This window comes from Cicer arietinum, chromosome 6 (genome assembly GCF_000331145.2).
Source record: "Cicer arietinum cultivar CDC Frontier isolate Library 1 chromosome 6, Cicar.CDCFrontier_v2.0, whole genome shotgun sequence".
Taxonomy (NCBI): Eukaryota; Viridiplantae; Streptophyta; class Magnoliopsida; order Fabales; family Fabaceae; genus Cicer; species Cicer arietinum.
Window position 1 is genome coordinate 9906507 of NC_021165.2, and position 16589 is coordinate 9923095.

The window sequence follows — 16589 nt, forward strand, 5'->3', positions numbered from 1 at the left end:
TGTAAAACACAGAGTGACGGTTTAAAAGCATAGCAAAATTGACATATTACTTATCTACATCATGTAGTTTTTAGCGAATGAAGTCAATCACTAGGAGTCAATTGTTAATGTAATGTATCTCAGTGTTTAATAAAAAATATATTTAAAAAGTCGTTAATAACATATATTTTAGTAATTAATAAAATATTTAAAATAATTAATGACACAAATATATACATATTATATTATAAAAGTGTATTTTTTAAAAGTTTCTTCATAAAAATAAAGTATAACTTATTTTCAAAAAAATAAATAAATAACACAATATATATTATATGTTGGAATAACACAACTGAATCTTCTATATCTTATGTGGATGCAAATAAAACTGCAACTATATATACTTTGAAGACGTAGTAGGGTTGCATTTTGGGGAGTTTGGTTCTTTTAGGTCGAAGAGACGAGTGAAGTGGACCCTACCAATTAACTATCAACTCAATAATTCGATAATTAGAATATAAAATGGCATACAATAAATAATATTGCATAAAGAACGGGGACCTTATTTACAGGTGTTAGAATATGGTTTGTTGCAGCTATCTACAATAATAACTATATCCCTTATTATACACATTTATTTTTCTAATTCTTATTAAAAAAATGAATACAACAATTAATGTGTTTATTTTACGTTTTAGTATTTTTAAAATAATTTTTGTATTTTTGTATTTGAATATTTTAAAATTACTTTTTAATATTCAAAAATAAATTAATAGTATTGATAAGAATTGTGTTTAAGAAAAAATTAATAAATACACATAATAAATTAAAATAATGGACAATTTTTGTTTAAAGGGGCTTATAATCACTTGACAAAGCTAGTAATCAATACTACCTCTTACGTGGAAACTAGAAAGCTACAATTCTAATTTCTAATGAAAGATGTCTGAGGTTGTGCCACAGTTATCAGGGTTTAAATTGTAGGGGAATCAATTTTTTTTAATATATATATTAAAATAGAAAAATTTATAAACTACACATACTTATTTTTTAAAGTTTATGTATCTAATAAATAATTATATTCTCATATTAAAATAATATTAATTAAAAGCGTTAAATATATTTTTAGTTTTTATAAAATTTTAACATTTTAATTTTAGTTTTATAACATAAAAATATAATTTTTAGTATTTAAAAAATTATCATGCATATATTTTTAGTTGTTGTTATTAATACAAATTATATTTTTAATGAATTTTTTTATGCATGTTTATGACATTACAAAATGTTCATCACAAAAAATAAATTTAAAATTTAATTTCTAAATTCATATTTTTGTTGTTTTTATTTTAATATTTTAATATTTAAAAAATATATATTTGTTTTATTTAAAGTTAAAAAATTCTAATTTTTTGTGGATGATATTTTTATAGTATTCTAAACATCATTGCAAAAAATTATTTAAAAATTTTATAGTTAAAAGATAATTAAACATGTTTCGTTTCAGCAGAGATTAAAATTATTTGTTGGATAATTTTATATGTACTATTTCTTTTTATATAGACTAGAATTGAAAGATAAATAATTTAAATGAAATAAAACATATTTAATTATAAATAAAAAATTCTTTTATCGTCTTATAGTATTATCTTGTATTCTAAAATAAATTGGTCCGAACTCAACTTTTAAACACCTCAAAGAAAAACAAAGGTACCAATGTACTATCATCCATAGATTAATAGGTGAATTAATGTTTTTTTTTTGTTAATTTTGATGTCACTATTGCATATTTGAGATGATGGATACATTTATAATACAGGAGTAGTTTATTTTCTAAAAATATTTTCTATTTTTATTATTTTAAACTCGTGTTAATTTTACTCGTTAAAAATAAAATAAGAGATTCTTAAAATAAATAATGATCTGCGTTTTTATAAATAATTAATAAAAATGTCAAAAAAAATTATTTTTATTATTTTCAAAAATCATCTCTACTAAATAATATTTCATCTTATCTATCTGAACACATATTTAAATATATTTTATAAAAAAAAATGAACACATATTTTAAGAAATAAAAACGACAAATATTTTTATAAAATAAACAACCATTAATTTTCTTATGAATCTACTGTGGTTTTGGATTTTTTTTACGGATATTATGATTTTAGATTGTTTGAAATTTTCAATGCTTGTGTGACATTTAACTTCTCTTCAATAATATTTTGTTTCACTTAAAAGTGTATTAAATAATTAATAATTAATTTTTATTTATAATTTATGTTGAAGGTTGTATTAATTTGATAATTGATAAATATATATGATTTATAAAAAAATAGACCCCAAAATAATAATTCACACATAACACCAAAATCTCATCAACACTATTTCTATCATTTGCCATGAGAATAAAAGTATGAATTGTATGATATTACTGAAAATAAAAAGTACATTTTTTAAGCAAACATAAAAATATAAGATTCACAAACTCACATGGTTGAAAATAAGATTTAAATCGAAATCGTGAGAAAAGGCTTAAAATCCAATTATCAATTAAACAAACAGCTTACTAGGTTTTTGCTTTATGGTATATACATAATTTTATATAAATCTGAAAAAATATATGATAAGATGTTCGCATAATAAATATTGCGTTTGATAATTGATATGCGCGATGTGGGCAATTGCAGAGATCCTAAAGTTAATATGATCTCAATTTTTTATTTGTTAATAATTATGATGTATTGATTTAAAAAAATATAGAATAAAAAAACACACAAGTTAAATAAGAATTAGTTTATTGTAGTGGAAAAGGTTTATTGCATAAAACTTTATTAGGTTCAATAAAAAAATTTAGTCAGTGAATGAGTTCACAAAGAAAAAAATGTTATTGGACACTACACTTTCTATGATTTATAAGTTTGTTTTGACCAAAAAATTGATTTTTTTTTACTACACCAATTAAAAATTAGTTAAAAATGTTGTTATTTGATTTATCTTTTAATATGTTATTTGATAATATATTTAAAAGTCATGGAATGTGATTAAGAAAGGTGTGATTATTTTATTTTAAAATGTGATTATTTAGTAGTATATTTAAAAATTTTGAATTTATTTTAGAAAGTGTTAGAAAAACGAACTTTTTTAAATAGCTAGAAAATCAGTACTAGTTTAAAGTTATATTTATATATAATAGTTTGAGTTTTTGGTGTTTCATTTGATAAAATATATAATATTTTATAATTATTAAAATTATATTTTTAATTTTGAGGGCTGAAATGTTTAGATTCGAATAGATATTTCAAAATCATTAAAATAGCCCATGATTAGAGGTGGACAAAATTTGATTATGAACTAAAATTCCTTATAAACTAAACATAACCAGTTTGCAGTTCGATAAAATCAAATCAAATTGGTTTTAGTTGACCTTAAAACCAAATGGAACCAGTCCGACAGTCTGAAAAGAATCAAATTTAACATAACTGTTACAAAATACATTAAATCAAACTATTTATATATCAAATTAAATCAAACTATTTTTACAAATGAAAAATAATTTCTAAATATAGGATTCTGTATGATTGAATTTTTCCATCAAAAGCTCATATATCAACTTTAAGGAATTGAAGTGGACATTTCATAAACATAATACTCTTAAATTATAAATGGATTTCAATGCAGAGTTGAAAGGATAGTCTACATAATATATTTCTTTTCAAAACATTACAATGGCGGAAATAGTTATACCATATCGTGAAATGCAATAAAAACTACCATTACTACAAACATGAACAAATAACTACCCTGTAAGGGAAAAATTAATTGGATTAAAAAATGATGCAAAACTTCGTATTAATTAGTAGAGTCTGAGGAACATATATATGTTTAGATCAGTCTTTAATCTCAGCTTCTATTCTTGCACTTGCAAGAACACTTAGATTCAAATAACACTCTTCTTATAAACAAAATATATAAAAAATAGCATGATTTATTCCAACCCACGTACAAAATGAAAACAATAGGAAGAAGCCCTGTTGTTTTTCTTTCAATAGGAAGATTATATATTGTTTTTCTTTCAATATAATATATACAAAATTTTCAAAATCAGCCTACATTATCTTTAAATATTATAGATTAACAAAAAATGCTAAAAACTATTAAATAATTCCAACTTTAAATAAATAATAAATAATAAATTAATTCTATTTTATTTGTTAGATAAATTAAATAAAAAAGACATTATATATATATATATATTATATAAATAGAGAAACTACTCTTATAAGAAAAATTATATTTATTTTAAAAATTTAAATTTGTATTCAAATTTTTATAATTTTGAATAACAATTTATTAGATTACATAAAATTGAAAAACTATCTCGGTATAAAACAATACATATTTTTTAAATTATATTTATAACAGTAACTAGATAAGTTATTGTTTTTATATTAATTCATAAGAACACTATACTAAATTGAAAGTAAATATGATTGTTTGTATAATATTCAGCATCTTATCGTTTTCAAAACAACTCTAAACTCCTTAAAAGCACAAATGGTTAAAGAAAATGACAAAAAAGGGTGTTTGAAGCCATGTGATAACCATTAATCAATAAATACTCCAACTCTTCACAATTTCCACAAAAGGAAGATATTTCTAAGATCAATGTTTCCCAAACAAACAAAAAACTATTGACTTCATTTTCTTTCTCTCTCTTATTTTTTTGCCTTCAAAGTTGGGTTAGTTTGACCCATGAACGGCAACACATTTATTAAAATAGGACCATTGTCACAAGCTGTGTCCTCTTAACAACATTTATACAATTAATTTCACAAATTCACTGAAATCAATTTAACATTATTTTTTGGTCAAAAAAAGTTTACTACATCTTTTTAATAATAAAAAAGTTATTAATTTTCTCAAATCTTCAAGAAAGAAAAATCACACAATTTTTGTGGGTTCTTTCTCAACGAAAAAGGTACCCCTTGAAATCTCATAGTTCTTTGAAACTCTTAATAATTCTCCAATGACCCATTTCTTTTTTTGTCTTTCTTTTGCAGTTTCAGGGGTAAAATTATAAACTTTTCTCGTCTACCTACTGGATCGGGTTTTAAAAATTCAAGGTTAGATTCAAATTTGATCTGCACCAAGATGCTTAATTTCCTTTGAAATTTCCATTCAATCCACGAGATTCAGCTTTTGAGATGAACCAGTTAGTTGAAAGCTCTGCTAATGCTCAAAGGGTCTCTAGAGTTCAAGCTCCACTGGTAATTTTAGTTGTTTCAAATCTCATTTGTTTTGATTTTGAATTTCATGTTCATGGCATTTGAGACATACCTAGATGATTTATTATCCTTCTTTTTAATATATTTTTACTTTTTTTTTTAAGCACTGGCAAAGAACTAAGTTGAATATAAGTTGTGATTTCAGTTAATTTGGAAATTTATAAAACTTAAGATTTCTTAAATGGGAAGAAGCCCTCTTTTATTTTTTAGGGTTCTTTATTCAAAATTTGATCTTATATGTATATTGTTATCTCAGCATTCATTGTATGCTGGCTTCTTAAATTCTAACTGTAATACTAAAATTTTCAGAGAGCCCTACTAAATAATAATAATATAATCAAGTCCTTGTTAACCAAACATGCATTATCCCCTTGTTTATTGAAAGTAATACTAAAATAAGCAAACTACTATGTTTGTCATTTATGATTTTACCTGTGATGTTTGTAAACTTTGCATTGCTTAACTCCAATTCAAGTCCATCTGTCTAGCCAGCCAGCTGCCTAGATGGCTTTTGATATTGCATCTTGAATCAATCATTCTTCACTTTTTGTGTGTGTTAGAGTGAGAATGGGAAGCAGAGTCCATATGAGCATATTTTTGTTTATCTTTTGTCCTTAATCCTTCATCCTCGTCTTGCATAGAATGTTCATCGGTAGCAATAGAATTACGGAATGACAGGAGTTGTCAAAGGCGAACATTGTTTAAGTTTTTTATATCCAACGGGAGTTCCCTAGAAGCTGGAATGTCAATGAAGAAACATTGCAGAATGCGTCATTTACTTTGTTATCTCTCAAGACTTCATTAAGAAGAAAGAACTAGTGTTATGACTTTTTGAATTAGGTTTACAAAAACACCTTTTGATTTGAGGCAAATGAACATGTCTCTCACACAAGCCATTAACAATATCACTTTTCGGTTAAAATAGGATGGAATCGTCCATATTACACAATATATGCTGTCTTTCTTTCACCAAAGTGTTATTTTGCAAACTCTACTCAAGAGGGGTATGCAACTGGGGATTAGCATTTTTGGAAACATCACTATGACACCCAATCTTTCAAAATTTCATGAGGCGACTTATTTGGAGCTCTTGTTGATGCATTGGAGGTCTTACTTAGCTGTGTCATTTTTCTACATGCTGTTCTTTTATGGAGAATGCTAACAAACGTTCTTAGGGCATTGTTTAAGAAACTAAAAGAGGCAAGTTTGTATGGAAAAATAATGTCTTTTGTAACCTTTGACAATTGTAAAAACTTCTATTTCCAAGACAAACTTTTCTTTTATTGACTACTTAACCAATGCCCTTAAGGAACTTGTTACCAAGACATTTTTCTATATCCTTCCGACTCTTCAAATTGGTTACCTACCCCTCGGCCTAAATATCCATGGGATACTTCATTTTTCACTCTGAAATATCAAACCACGTTGATGGTGATTGGGTTCTATCTGGTCACTTATATTTGTCTGTCTGCATCTTTTACCATTATCCTACTACATATTCTCACCTACTTTGAACTATAATAATTTAACTCCATCTCCATGTTTCTGTGAAACGTGTCTAAAACCGTCATTTGAACTCAAGCTGTGGTGCTTCACAAATCTGAGTTTGTCCCGAGCATGTATGTATCAACATCTCCTTTTGTTGTATTAAATTAAATTTCAGTGAATAATGAAACGGGAAACTGATATTGCTTTGGGTGGTCTGTTGATCCTATGATGCATTGATGGGAATAACTTGGTGGTTTTCTATGGCTGATCAACCTCACTTGCGGCATTGAAAATAAAATGGTTTCGTTCATGTGTAATAATGTTAAAACTAAATATGATCTGTCTAAATGAAATAAAAATTTCACCTTGATAACATAATTTATTTTACTAGGCCAATAGAGTGTGAAGTTATTTGTCCGGAACTTCATTATTTTCCCTGCAGAGGAAACATATACTAGAATTGTTCAATTCTGTGGGGCCTGAAGTAAGAAAGGAGAAAGTTACTGTGTGCATCTGTATACGCTTTTGGATGTTATGCATTTACATATTTTTAGAGATACCTTTTTCGTACTTTGAAAATACACTAACATGCAAAGTTTCACAGGTGGACTCTGTTTCATGCTACTGTAAAGTAGATTCAGGCCTGAAAACAGTGGCAGGGGCAAGGAAATTTGTTCCAGGATCAAAGATATGTATCCAACCTGACATAAATCCGAATGCACACAGGAACAAAAATTTGCGTAGAGAGAAGACAAGAGTTCAGCCTCCTCTGCTACCTGGTCTTCCTGATGATCTCGCTATTGCCTGTTTAATTCGTGTACCACGGGTTGAGCATAGGAAACTACGTTTGGTTTGCAAGAGATGGTATCGCCTTCTTTCTGGAAATTTCTTTTATTCGCTCAGGAAAAGTCTTGGAATGGCAGAAGAATGGGTTTACGTCATCAAAAGAGACCGTGATGGAAGAATTTCGTTGCATGCTTTTGACCCTATCTACCAAATATGGCAATCCCTTCCACCTGTTCCCGGGGAATATTCTGAAGCATTGGGATTCGGCTGTGCTGTTCTTAGTGGTTGCCACTTGTACTTATTTGGTGGAAGAGATCCATTGAAGGGATCTATGAGGCGTGTCATTTTCTACAACGCTCGTACAAATAAATGGCACAGAGCACCAGACATGCTGCGCAAACGTCATCTGTTTGGTTCTTGTGTAATAAATAATTGTCTCTACGTTGCTGGCGGGGAGTGTAAAGGAATTCAAAGAACTCTTCGATCTGCTGAAGTTTATGACCCTAACCGGAACAGGTGGAGCTTTATCTCCGAGATGACCACAGCTATGGTTCCCTTCATTGGTGTTATTCATAATGGTGCATGGTTTTTGAAGGGGCTTGGGTCGAATCGCAATGTCATCTGCGAATCCTATTCGCAGGAAACTGATACATGGACTCCGATAAGTAATGGAATGGTGAATGGATGGCGTAACCCTAGTATCTCATTGAACGGTCAACTATATGCTCTTGATTGCCAGGATGGCTGCAAGCTCAAAGTTTACGACGGGGCAACGGATTCATGGAAGAAGTTTATCGATAGCAGGGTTCATTTAGGTAGTTCGCGTGCTCTTGATGCCGCTGCTCTTGTTTCCCTTAATGGAAAGCTGTGCATTATCCGTAACAATATGAGCATCAGTCTAGTCGATGTTTCGAGTCCGAACAAACGCGTCGAAAGCAATCCTCACCTTTGGGAAAATATTGCTGGAAAGGGTCCTGCCAGGTCTTTAGTTAGAAATTTATGGTCAACTATAGCAGGGCGTGGAGGTTTGAAGAGTCACATTGTTCACTGTCAAGTTCTTCAAGCATGAAGTTCTCTGACAATAATATTGGTTACACAGTTAAGGAAAAAATGTTGGTTTTTTGTGGAAAATCAATTGAAACAAGTCTATCTATCTACTTTCAGATTATTATGTTTGTAAAGATGAGGATTTTGGCAATAGAATTTGAGGTCACTACTTCTTCACACAGTCATGAATAGGGAGCATATTATATTGTAAATGTTGTTTCACTCTAAGGCTGTGTGCCTTTCCTTTAGCTATTACAATATATATTTAGGTTTGTAAGCCATGCATTGTTGTTGTATATGATTTATTTGAAAACATGATATCATAGTTGTATCATTAGTCAAGTTTATTTATTTCAAGTTAGTAAGGAGAGAAGAGCATATCAGATTATGTTTGTGGCAAAAACTGTTCCAGATTGAAGACTAAATATGTGAACTTTTGAATTTCTAAGAATTTTCCATGAATTTCAAAATTGTATCCATCATATGTATGTATTCATGTATTGTTCTCATTCTGGAGAATAAGTAGACTCTTTTGGGCTGTAGTAATAATGATTAAATTTTTATTTAGCCAATGCTGTTATTTCATTCTATTCACCTCAGTTTATCATATATTTCAAATGTTTAAATGATTTTTGGCTCTCTCAGACTCATAGTCATAGACAATTCCATCCAGTGGAAAAGGTTTTTGTTATTATTATTATTATTATTGTTGTTCTGAAACTCAATCATCAGTTGTTGATTATGCAGCCATTTTGTGATCTTATCTCACTCAGTAATTTCTTTTTTCTTATTAGAATTCATGTGCTGTTCCACTTGTTTCTTTTGGTTATTGCTGGTTTCTTGATTCCAAAAAAGATCACTATTTATATTTGAGTCATGTTAATGAGTGCCTACCTTGTTAAATAAATCAAGGAAAAAAACTTTTTCATAGAAAAAAACAAAATTATATGGTATTTACTTTTTCATTTATTTTTCTTTAGTTTTATCCAACTGACTAAGACTAAGAAAAGTCACTATTTCAGTGTAAAGAAAAAAAAACCCATTAACTTACATGTATCAATCACCCTGCATATTAAAATATATGATTTAATTAGTTAATAACAAAATATGGCACAAGAGTACACATTATCATTTACTACAATTTAAAATTTGAAGGAAAAGAGGAACAAAAGAAATCGATTGTTTTTAATTTCGTTGATATTCACATAAGATCCACAAAGTATGCCATGGCAGATCCTTTACAAGCCTTTGTGGAATACCTAGGCACATACTGAAACTGCTTCACCGGAAACGGAACCATAACTGAGGGTTCCGGTGATGAGGGCGTGATAGTTTTGTCTTATTATTCTTAACCATAACTGACGTATGAATTTTGGTTAGAGATGCCAAATGTCAAATAATAACTTACCTCACTTAAGCATCCTATAATCGAGGTTACGATTATATCCATTTTTTTCAATATCAATATTCCGGAAATATAAATTTAAAAATGCTACATTTGGTGGATCTGAATACATTTAATACACCTCAAATCAATGGAAGGTATCCGAACTCCTATAATTGACCATTTTTATAACAACTGCATTATTTACATGAATTTTTTCGAGCCACTTCCGAAGCCTGGGGTGGAGTTTGGCTATTAAAAGATCTTTATAAGCACTCGCGTTCCACGAGTTTGGATGTTTTTTACTAATTTTTTTATTTATTTAAATGGATAGAAATACACACATTCAAAATTATTAAAATAAAAAATATAATTTTTTTAACAAATTTAATTATCTAAATTTATAACATATAACACAAAAATATCTATTAACGTAATAAAATTAAAGTATTTGAATAAATATATTTTCGAATTTGTAAATTTGACGATATCAAATAACTAATAAAATATAGTATTAAATCAAAATTAATTTATCAATTTAAATTAAATAAATACTACAATAAAATATTAAACAAATACCAAAACTAAAAACAAAACAAGATTGAAATCAAATTTGAAAATTAAATATAAACACAAAAGAAATATTAAATCCACGTAGAAACCAATCGCGGATTTGTGTATACGGGGCAATTGCCTCCAAAAAGGCAAACAATTTGCCTTTACATTATAGTACCTTTGTATTGCCTATTTGTAAATATATCATCCTTTAATTGTATGACCCACCTATTTGTATAGAATGCTTCAAAATTAAATTACGACTGAGTAAATATTTTCCTAAGAATATTCAGTATTTAATTAACTTTATACAATTTAGTAAAAAGAAAGTAACTTTATGTAATTGTTTGAAATCGTGTGAATCAAATTATTTATAAAAATAATTTGTTTTTTATATAAACTATATTTTGTTATGTGTTTAGTGATATGTGGTCTCTAAGACCAATAAAACCTAATAAATAAACACTAAAAAACTCTTGTGAAAAAGCATAACCACTAAAAAATTATAGTATAATGTAAATCACCTAAGCAACACGCCTAGCCCTTGGATTGCAGGAAGATACCCATGTTATAAAAACTGGTAATTCAGAGAGGAAGCAGTCAATGATATATATTACCTTTGCCAAAAAGAAAAAAAATAAAGGTTTCTATTATTCATCAAAAATAGGAGCCGGTATTCTATTAAATCACAATCATTTATATATATTTAGATTTCTTGATGCACATGCAATAATCAATAGTAAAAAACTTTTTCAATAATTATAATTCACCCGTTAGCAAGGTATATAGATTTTTTTGATTAAACAATGTAGAAAGATAAAATATTTAAATAATTTTACTTTGTATTATATAATTATATAAAAATATTTATAAGCATTTTGTGCTTAATAAAAAGAGTGGGTTACTATTTTAAACGGATATATAAAAAACAAAAACAAGCATATAGGGTGGGGTTGGTGGGAGTATGGTAGATAGATACTACTACACTCCACTCCATTTAAAATTGAGATAGTAGTCCTCATTTGTTTGACAAAAAAAATCACACATAAGCTTAGAACTCATCATCATCATCTTAATAACTCACTCACATGGCAAAACAATCCAACGCGTTTATTATCCTCATAGTAGCAACAACCATAACCCTCTTTTCCGTTACAAATTCAACTGCCAAAGAAACCGTTTACGATTTACTTCCAAAATTCGGTCTCCCTAGTGGTCTCTTACCTAACACCGTTACCGACTACTCACTCTCCGATGACGGTCGATTCGTCGTCGTTTTGGATAATACTTGCTACATACAGTTTGATTATCTCGTTTATTACGAAAAAACCATCACCGGGAAGTTGAGCTACGGTTCCATCACTGATCTTAAGGGTATTCAGGTTCAGCGTCTCTTCTTATGGTTTAACGTTGATGAAATTAGGGTTGATTTGCCTCCTTCTAATAATATCTACTTCCAAGTTGGTATCATCAATAAGAAGCTTAATGTTGATCAGTTTAAAACCGTTCGATCTTGCCGTAACTCGTTGAGATCTTCTCCTTGCAACCACGGAATTTCATTACCATCCTCTTCCTCTCTGGTATTTTCTCTCTCTTTTTTAAATTGTTTCAAATTTCATTATTTATTTAATTGGTCATTTGTTTATTTATTTTTTGGATTTTGGATTTTAGGTTAAAGTTTTTTGAACACTAGATTAGGGGCATGTTTGGATAAACATCTTAGTGAAGTGCTTATTATATAAACGTTAGAGCTAATGTTAAAGCTAATTAGTATTATACAAGTGCTTATGTTAAAGCTAGTTTTATAATAAAAGATAAATAAAAGTCAAACCAATGTCATATAAGTTATAAGCCTTTTTCATGAACTTAAATGGAGTGTAAGCAAAACTTACGACAATGTCATGTCATAAATGTCATGTCATAAGTTGTTTTCATAAGCCATCTAAATAGTCTTACTAGTGTTTATACAACTAAATAAACTGAAATAAGCCGATTCAAAAAGCCCATTGGTTAGGATGAAGCGGCGGTGAGGGGTTGTTCTTATGGTTGTGGAATATTTAGGAGTGGCGAGTATATCAAAGATGAGTTTTACAATATGAGGGTGAAAGGGTTAAATCTTGACTACCTAACAATACATGGATGGTCAAGATTAGAAGAAAAAGTCACGTGAATTTTTTAAGTGATCATGTGCCACTTAAATAACTCTTAATCATGACCATTCATGTATGATTTTTTGGTCAAGATTTAACTCTCCTATTATCTCATTGTAAAACTCATCTCATTTGATATGCTCCCTTTAGGAGTGATACCCTAACTTTTTATTCTGCCAACACTGGCTTTATTATTTTCATGATCTCCACTAGGTTAGGTTTGGCACTCTGGCCAATGGTAGAGTATGGATTTTTAGTTGATTTGTAACATTTGTTAGATTAAGGGTTGTATTGGATTAGGATTTTAAATGGCAATTTTTTGTGTAAAAAGATATTTTAGAATCTTAATCTAGTACACCCCAAAAAGATGGGTTAACATTGATAGGGTTAATAAGGAAAATATTCTTGGACGTTAAAATTTAGATGTCGAATATGGTGTCTTTTAGTTTTTGTGTATTTTTGAAATGAATGTAAGTTATAGAAGATAGGAAGGAGAGAAATAAACAGATACGGTGTCACATATAATATCTATAATTTGATGTTCAAATAACGCAATGGCTGTAGTAAGTGGTTTCTTATTATTATTTTGACTTATCAGTTTTATATATTGAATGAAGTGAGTTCGAACAGAGAGAATTGGAGGGGATAAAATATTTTAAATAGTGTTTGTTTGGTTCAGTTTTTAACAGGGGATGAGAGCAAAATCTCTTCTAGACCTATTTTTGCTTCCTCTTCATTTTGGGAGATTCAGAGAGGAGGGGAGAGGAACAAAATAACTTATAAACCATTTAAAATTCATCCCTTCTCCTTGAATCAAACAACTTTAATTAAAATCCATCCCCTTCTCTTCCGTCTTTTAAACCACACATGTCTCTATTCCCCTTTCCACCCCTTCCCCTCCATTAAAGTCCCTCCCCTTCCATCCCATCCGTTGAATCAAACTGACCCTAAAGATATAGTTCAGTTTACTGTGAAAAAAGTGAGGTACAGCATATGCCAACTTAATAAATCAAATTGTTAGCTTTAACAAATCAAAATTTATCAAATCTATGATTTGTTATGCTTGTCACGAGGACAAACAGGTGATTTTTCATTACTGTTTGGATTACTTATCTTTTTAATGCAATAACTTATTTTAGAAGAGTTAAGTCATTGGTTGATGGACTTTAGATTCCCTAGGAGGGAAAATGGTTAATCAGTTGTAGTACGATTACAGCCTGAATATAGTTACGTAAGCATTGAAGTCAGGTTTACAAAGAGTCAATTAGCTTTTGAGTCTCTCTTATTGAATTTTATAGGAATCTTTGAACTCATATATCTGCAATTGGTATCTCGAAAAGCAGTGGCGGCCCTGAGCATGTGTAGGGTGTTCGACCGCATAGAACCCTAAATTTTCAGGGCCACCTAAAAAATTATATAATAAAAATTGTTGGATTGATAGATTTTTTTGAACAATGTTCGCATTGATAAATACATTGTATAACTGCTTTTGCTATAATTCTATTGTAGTTTTGATCTAATTTGAACATTTTCACTTATTATATTTATTTATATATATGATTAATAAAAAAAATAAAAACTTGTATAAAGAATAAGGCACCAAGATCAAACTTCACACAGGGCACCCAAACTCTCAAGGACGGCTCTGCCGAAAAGGCATGATTTGTGCTACCAGATTTAGATTTCTGCATAAATAATTGTATTGTGTGTTAGAAGATAAATTTAGTGAAGAAATGAAGTACACTACTAGTACCTCTTTAGGGATGTTTAAGGCGTTGTCAAAATGTCAATGCATTCAATATAAGCTTATTGGGTTATGAGCATAACTTATTATTAAATGCAACCTTTTCCCCCTGCCTTTCCACTCTCCACCACCATTCAGTGTTGGTTTTCTACATTTTGCTAAAACTGTTCTTATAAGGTCAGAGAAAAACTAACTTGTACAAATCTTTTGCAACTTGCAGCTTCCTGTTCCAGTGGAGGAAATTCCTATGCTTCTCACAGAGTAGATGCAGTTTTATACTGGTATTATATATGGCATAATGGAGACATCTTCACGTGCCACTGTACTTCTATTGCTAGCTAGCTTATCAATCAAGTGTCTGGACTCATAAATCTCGAGTCTGGTTGAGTTATATCATATATCCTTCCTTACTAGACTTTCATGAACATATTATTATGTATATATTTAAGTTCTGAGTCTTCGACTTTTATTTCATGCGTGCTTTCTGTTTCCAGTTAGATTTAGGTATTTTGAAAAAACAATTTAGTTATGCGTTTATGATAATTAAAATAAAGTCAAATTATTTTCATAAACTATTCTGAAGAGTTTATAGAAGTAGTCTAAATTTTTTTTTTGAGCATGTCATAATTCGTTTGTATAAATTCTTCTAAATAATTTTACAACTACTTACACATAGATAATTAGATAAATTCAAATAAGTTAATTTAAACCATCATTCAAATGTGCTTTATGAAGAATGGCAAAATCAAAGTGCCTTGTCCTTATGTTCCCGGATTCCTCGAACTACCCTCAACTTTTTGAATTCAGATCCTCTGTGCAGTTGCTATAGAGGTGTTAAATCTAAATTTAGGTTCTACTGCATCTAATTTCGACGGGTATGCGGTAGTTGCAGCCGTAGAGGATTCTAGCTTCAATTTTTCTGTTTGATTTTTTCCCATATAATCTGCTGGTCTTTTTTTAAGTATTAAGATGATAACTGACTCATGGGATACCTCGATACAATTCCAACCTCTATGGCAATTCCAGATGCTTTTTTGGGTACATTCAAATGCTTTTTTTTTTTAACTCCTTTCATCTCTTTTTTCTAAAGCATTTTAATGCGGTTTCCAAACTTTGGGTGTTTTATAAACCCACTATGTATTTAGTAATTTTTTTTATAGCAAAATGGGATAAAAAAAAACAAAATTAAGACATGATTCTAGATATAATAAGGGTATTTTAACATCATTTATACACATGCATTTAAATTATTTAGATATTTTCTAGATATATTTTGGGAACTAATATGATTAAGTGAAATAATGGTATAATTTGATTGGATGCATATATAATTTTTTGATACATTATTAGTTTAATCAATCACTATGAAATATATAGGTTTTCATGAAATAACTTAACTATTTTTTTTATGTTTATAGATCAAACAATAAATAAATTATCACATAATTGAGAGATATTGAATTCGAATATGGATATAATATTCAGCCTAACAATATTAATATCTGTTAGTTGAATTAAATCTTAGAAATATTAAACTATTATTTTTAAATTTAGCCATCTAGTATTAATCTATCTTATTTAGGGTTTTTTATATAAATATCCCCCTTTTTGAATTTTAAATACCAGATTGCCCTAGTTTGTAACAATAATACTAGATTGTCCTACTTTTTAGCCCCAGTTGTAAGTCGCAACCTGTGGATGCGACTTCCTGAAGAAATTTTTTTTCTACTTCAATAGATGGTCGCATCCTGGGGATGCGACCTCCTACTTGGTTATATTTTTTTTTTTGTTGAATTTTGTTATTATTGGGTATATTATATTGGATATATTATATTTATTATTATTAAATATTTTAAAAATAATTATAACATTAAAAAATACAAAATATTATTATAAATAATAAAAATAATTAAGTTAATAATATTATATAACTTTTATTAATTATTTATAAATAATATATTTAAATTTAATTAAACTTAGGGTGTTTTAAATTTTAATAAACATAGGGGCTTTAAACTTACTTTGTTTTAAAATTTTATTAAATTTATAAATTAATAAAGAAGATATAGTATGTCATATCTCAAAGTAATAAAAAACAAATATGTTATATAATCTATCTATGGTGCAGGTATGATCTTCACCACCACTATTTAATGCTAGGTATTTAT

General features: G+C 28.7%; 2 protein-coding genes across 2 annotated transcripts; both read left to right on the forward strand.

Annotated features, from left to right (window-relative positions):
- The first annotated feature begins 4818 nt into the window (after positions 1-4818).
- LOC101510171 (F-box/kelch-repeat protein At1g55270) lies at positions 4819-9155 on the forward strand. The gene is made up of 3 exons (XM_004504278.4): positions 4819-4960; positions 5043-5249; positions 7360-9155. The coding sequence occupies exons 2-3, from the start codon at positions 5187-5189 to the stop codon at positions 8608-8610; spliced, it is 1314 nt and encodes a 437-aa protein (XP_004504335.1). The 5' UTR covers positions 4819-4960; positions 5043-5186; the 3' UTR covers positions 8611-9155.
- Positions 9156-11495: 2340 nt separating this feature from the next.
- On the forward strand, positions 11496-14890 carry LOC101510496 (uncharacterized protein At5g01610). The gene is made up of 2 exons (XM_004504279.4): positions 11496-12107; positions 14642-14890. The coding sequence occupies exons 1-2, from the start codon at positions 11616-11618 to the stop codon at positions 14684-14686; spliced, it is 537 nt and encodes a 178-aa protein (XP_004504336.1). The 5' UTR covers positions 11496-11615; the 3' UTR covers positions 14687-14890.
- The last annotated feature ends 1699 nt before the right edge of the window (positions 14891-16589 follow it).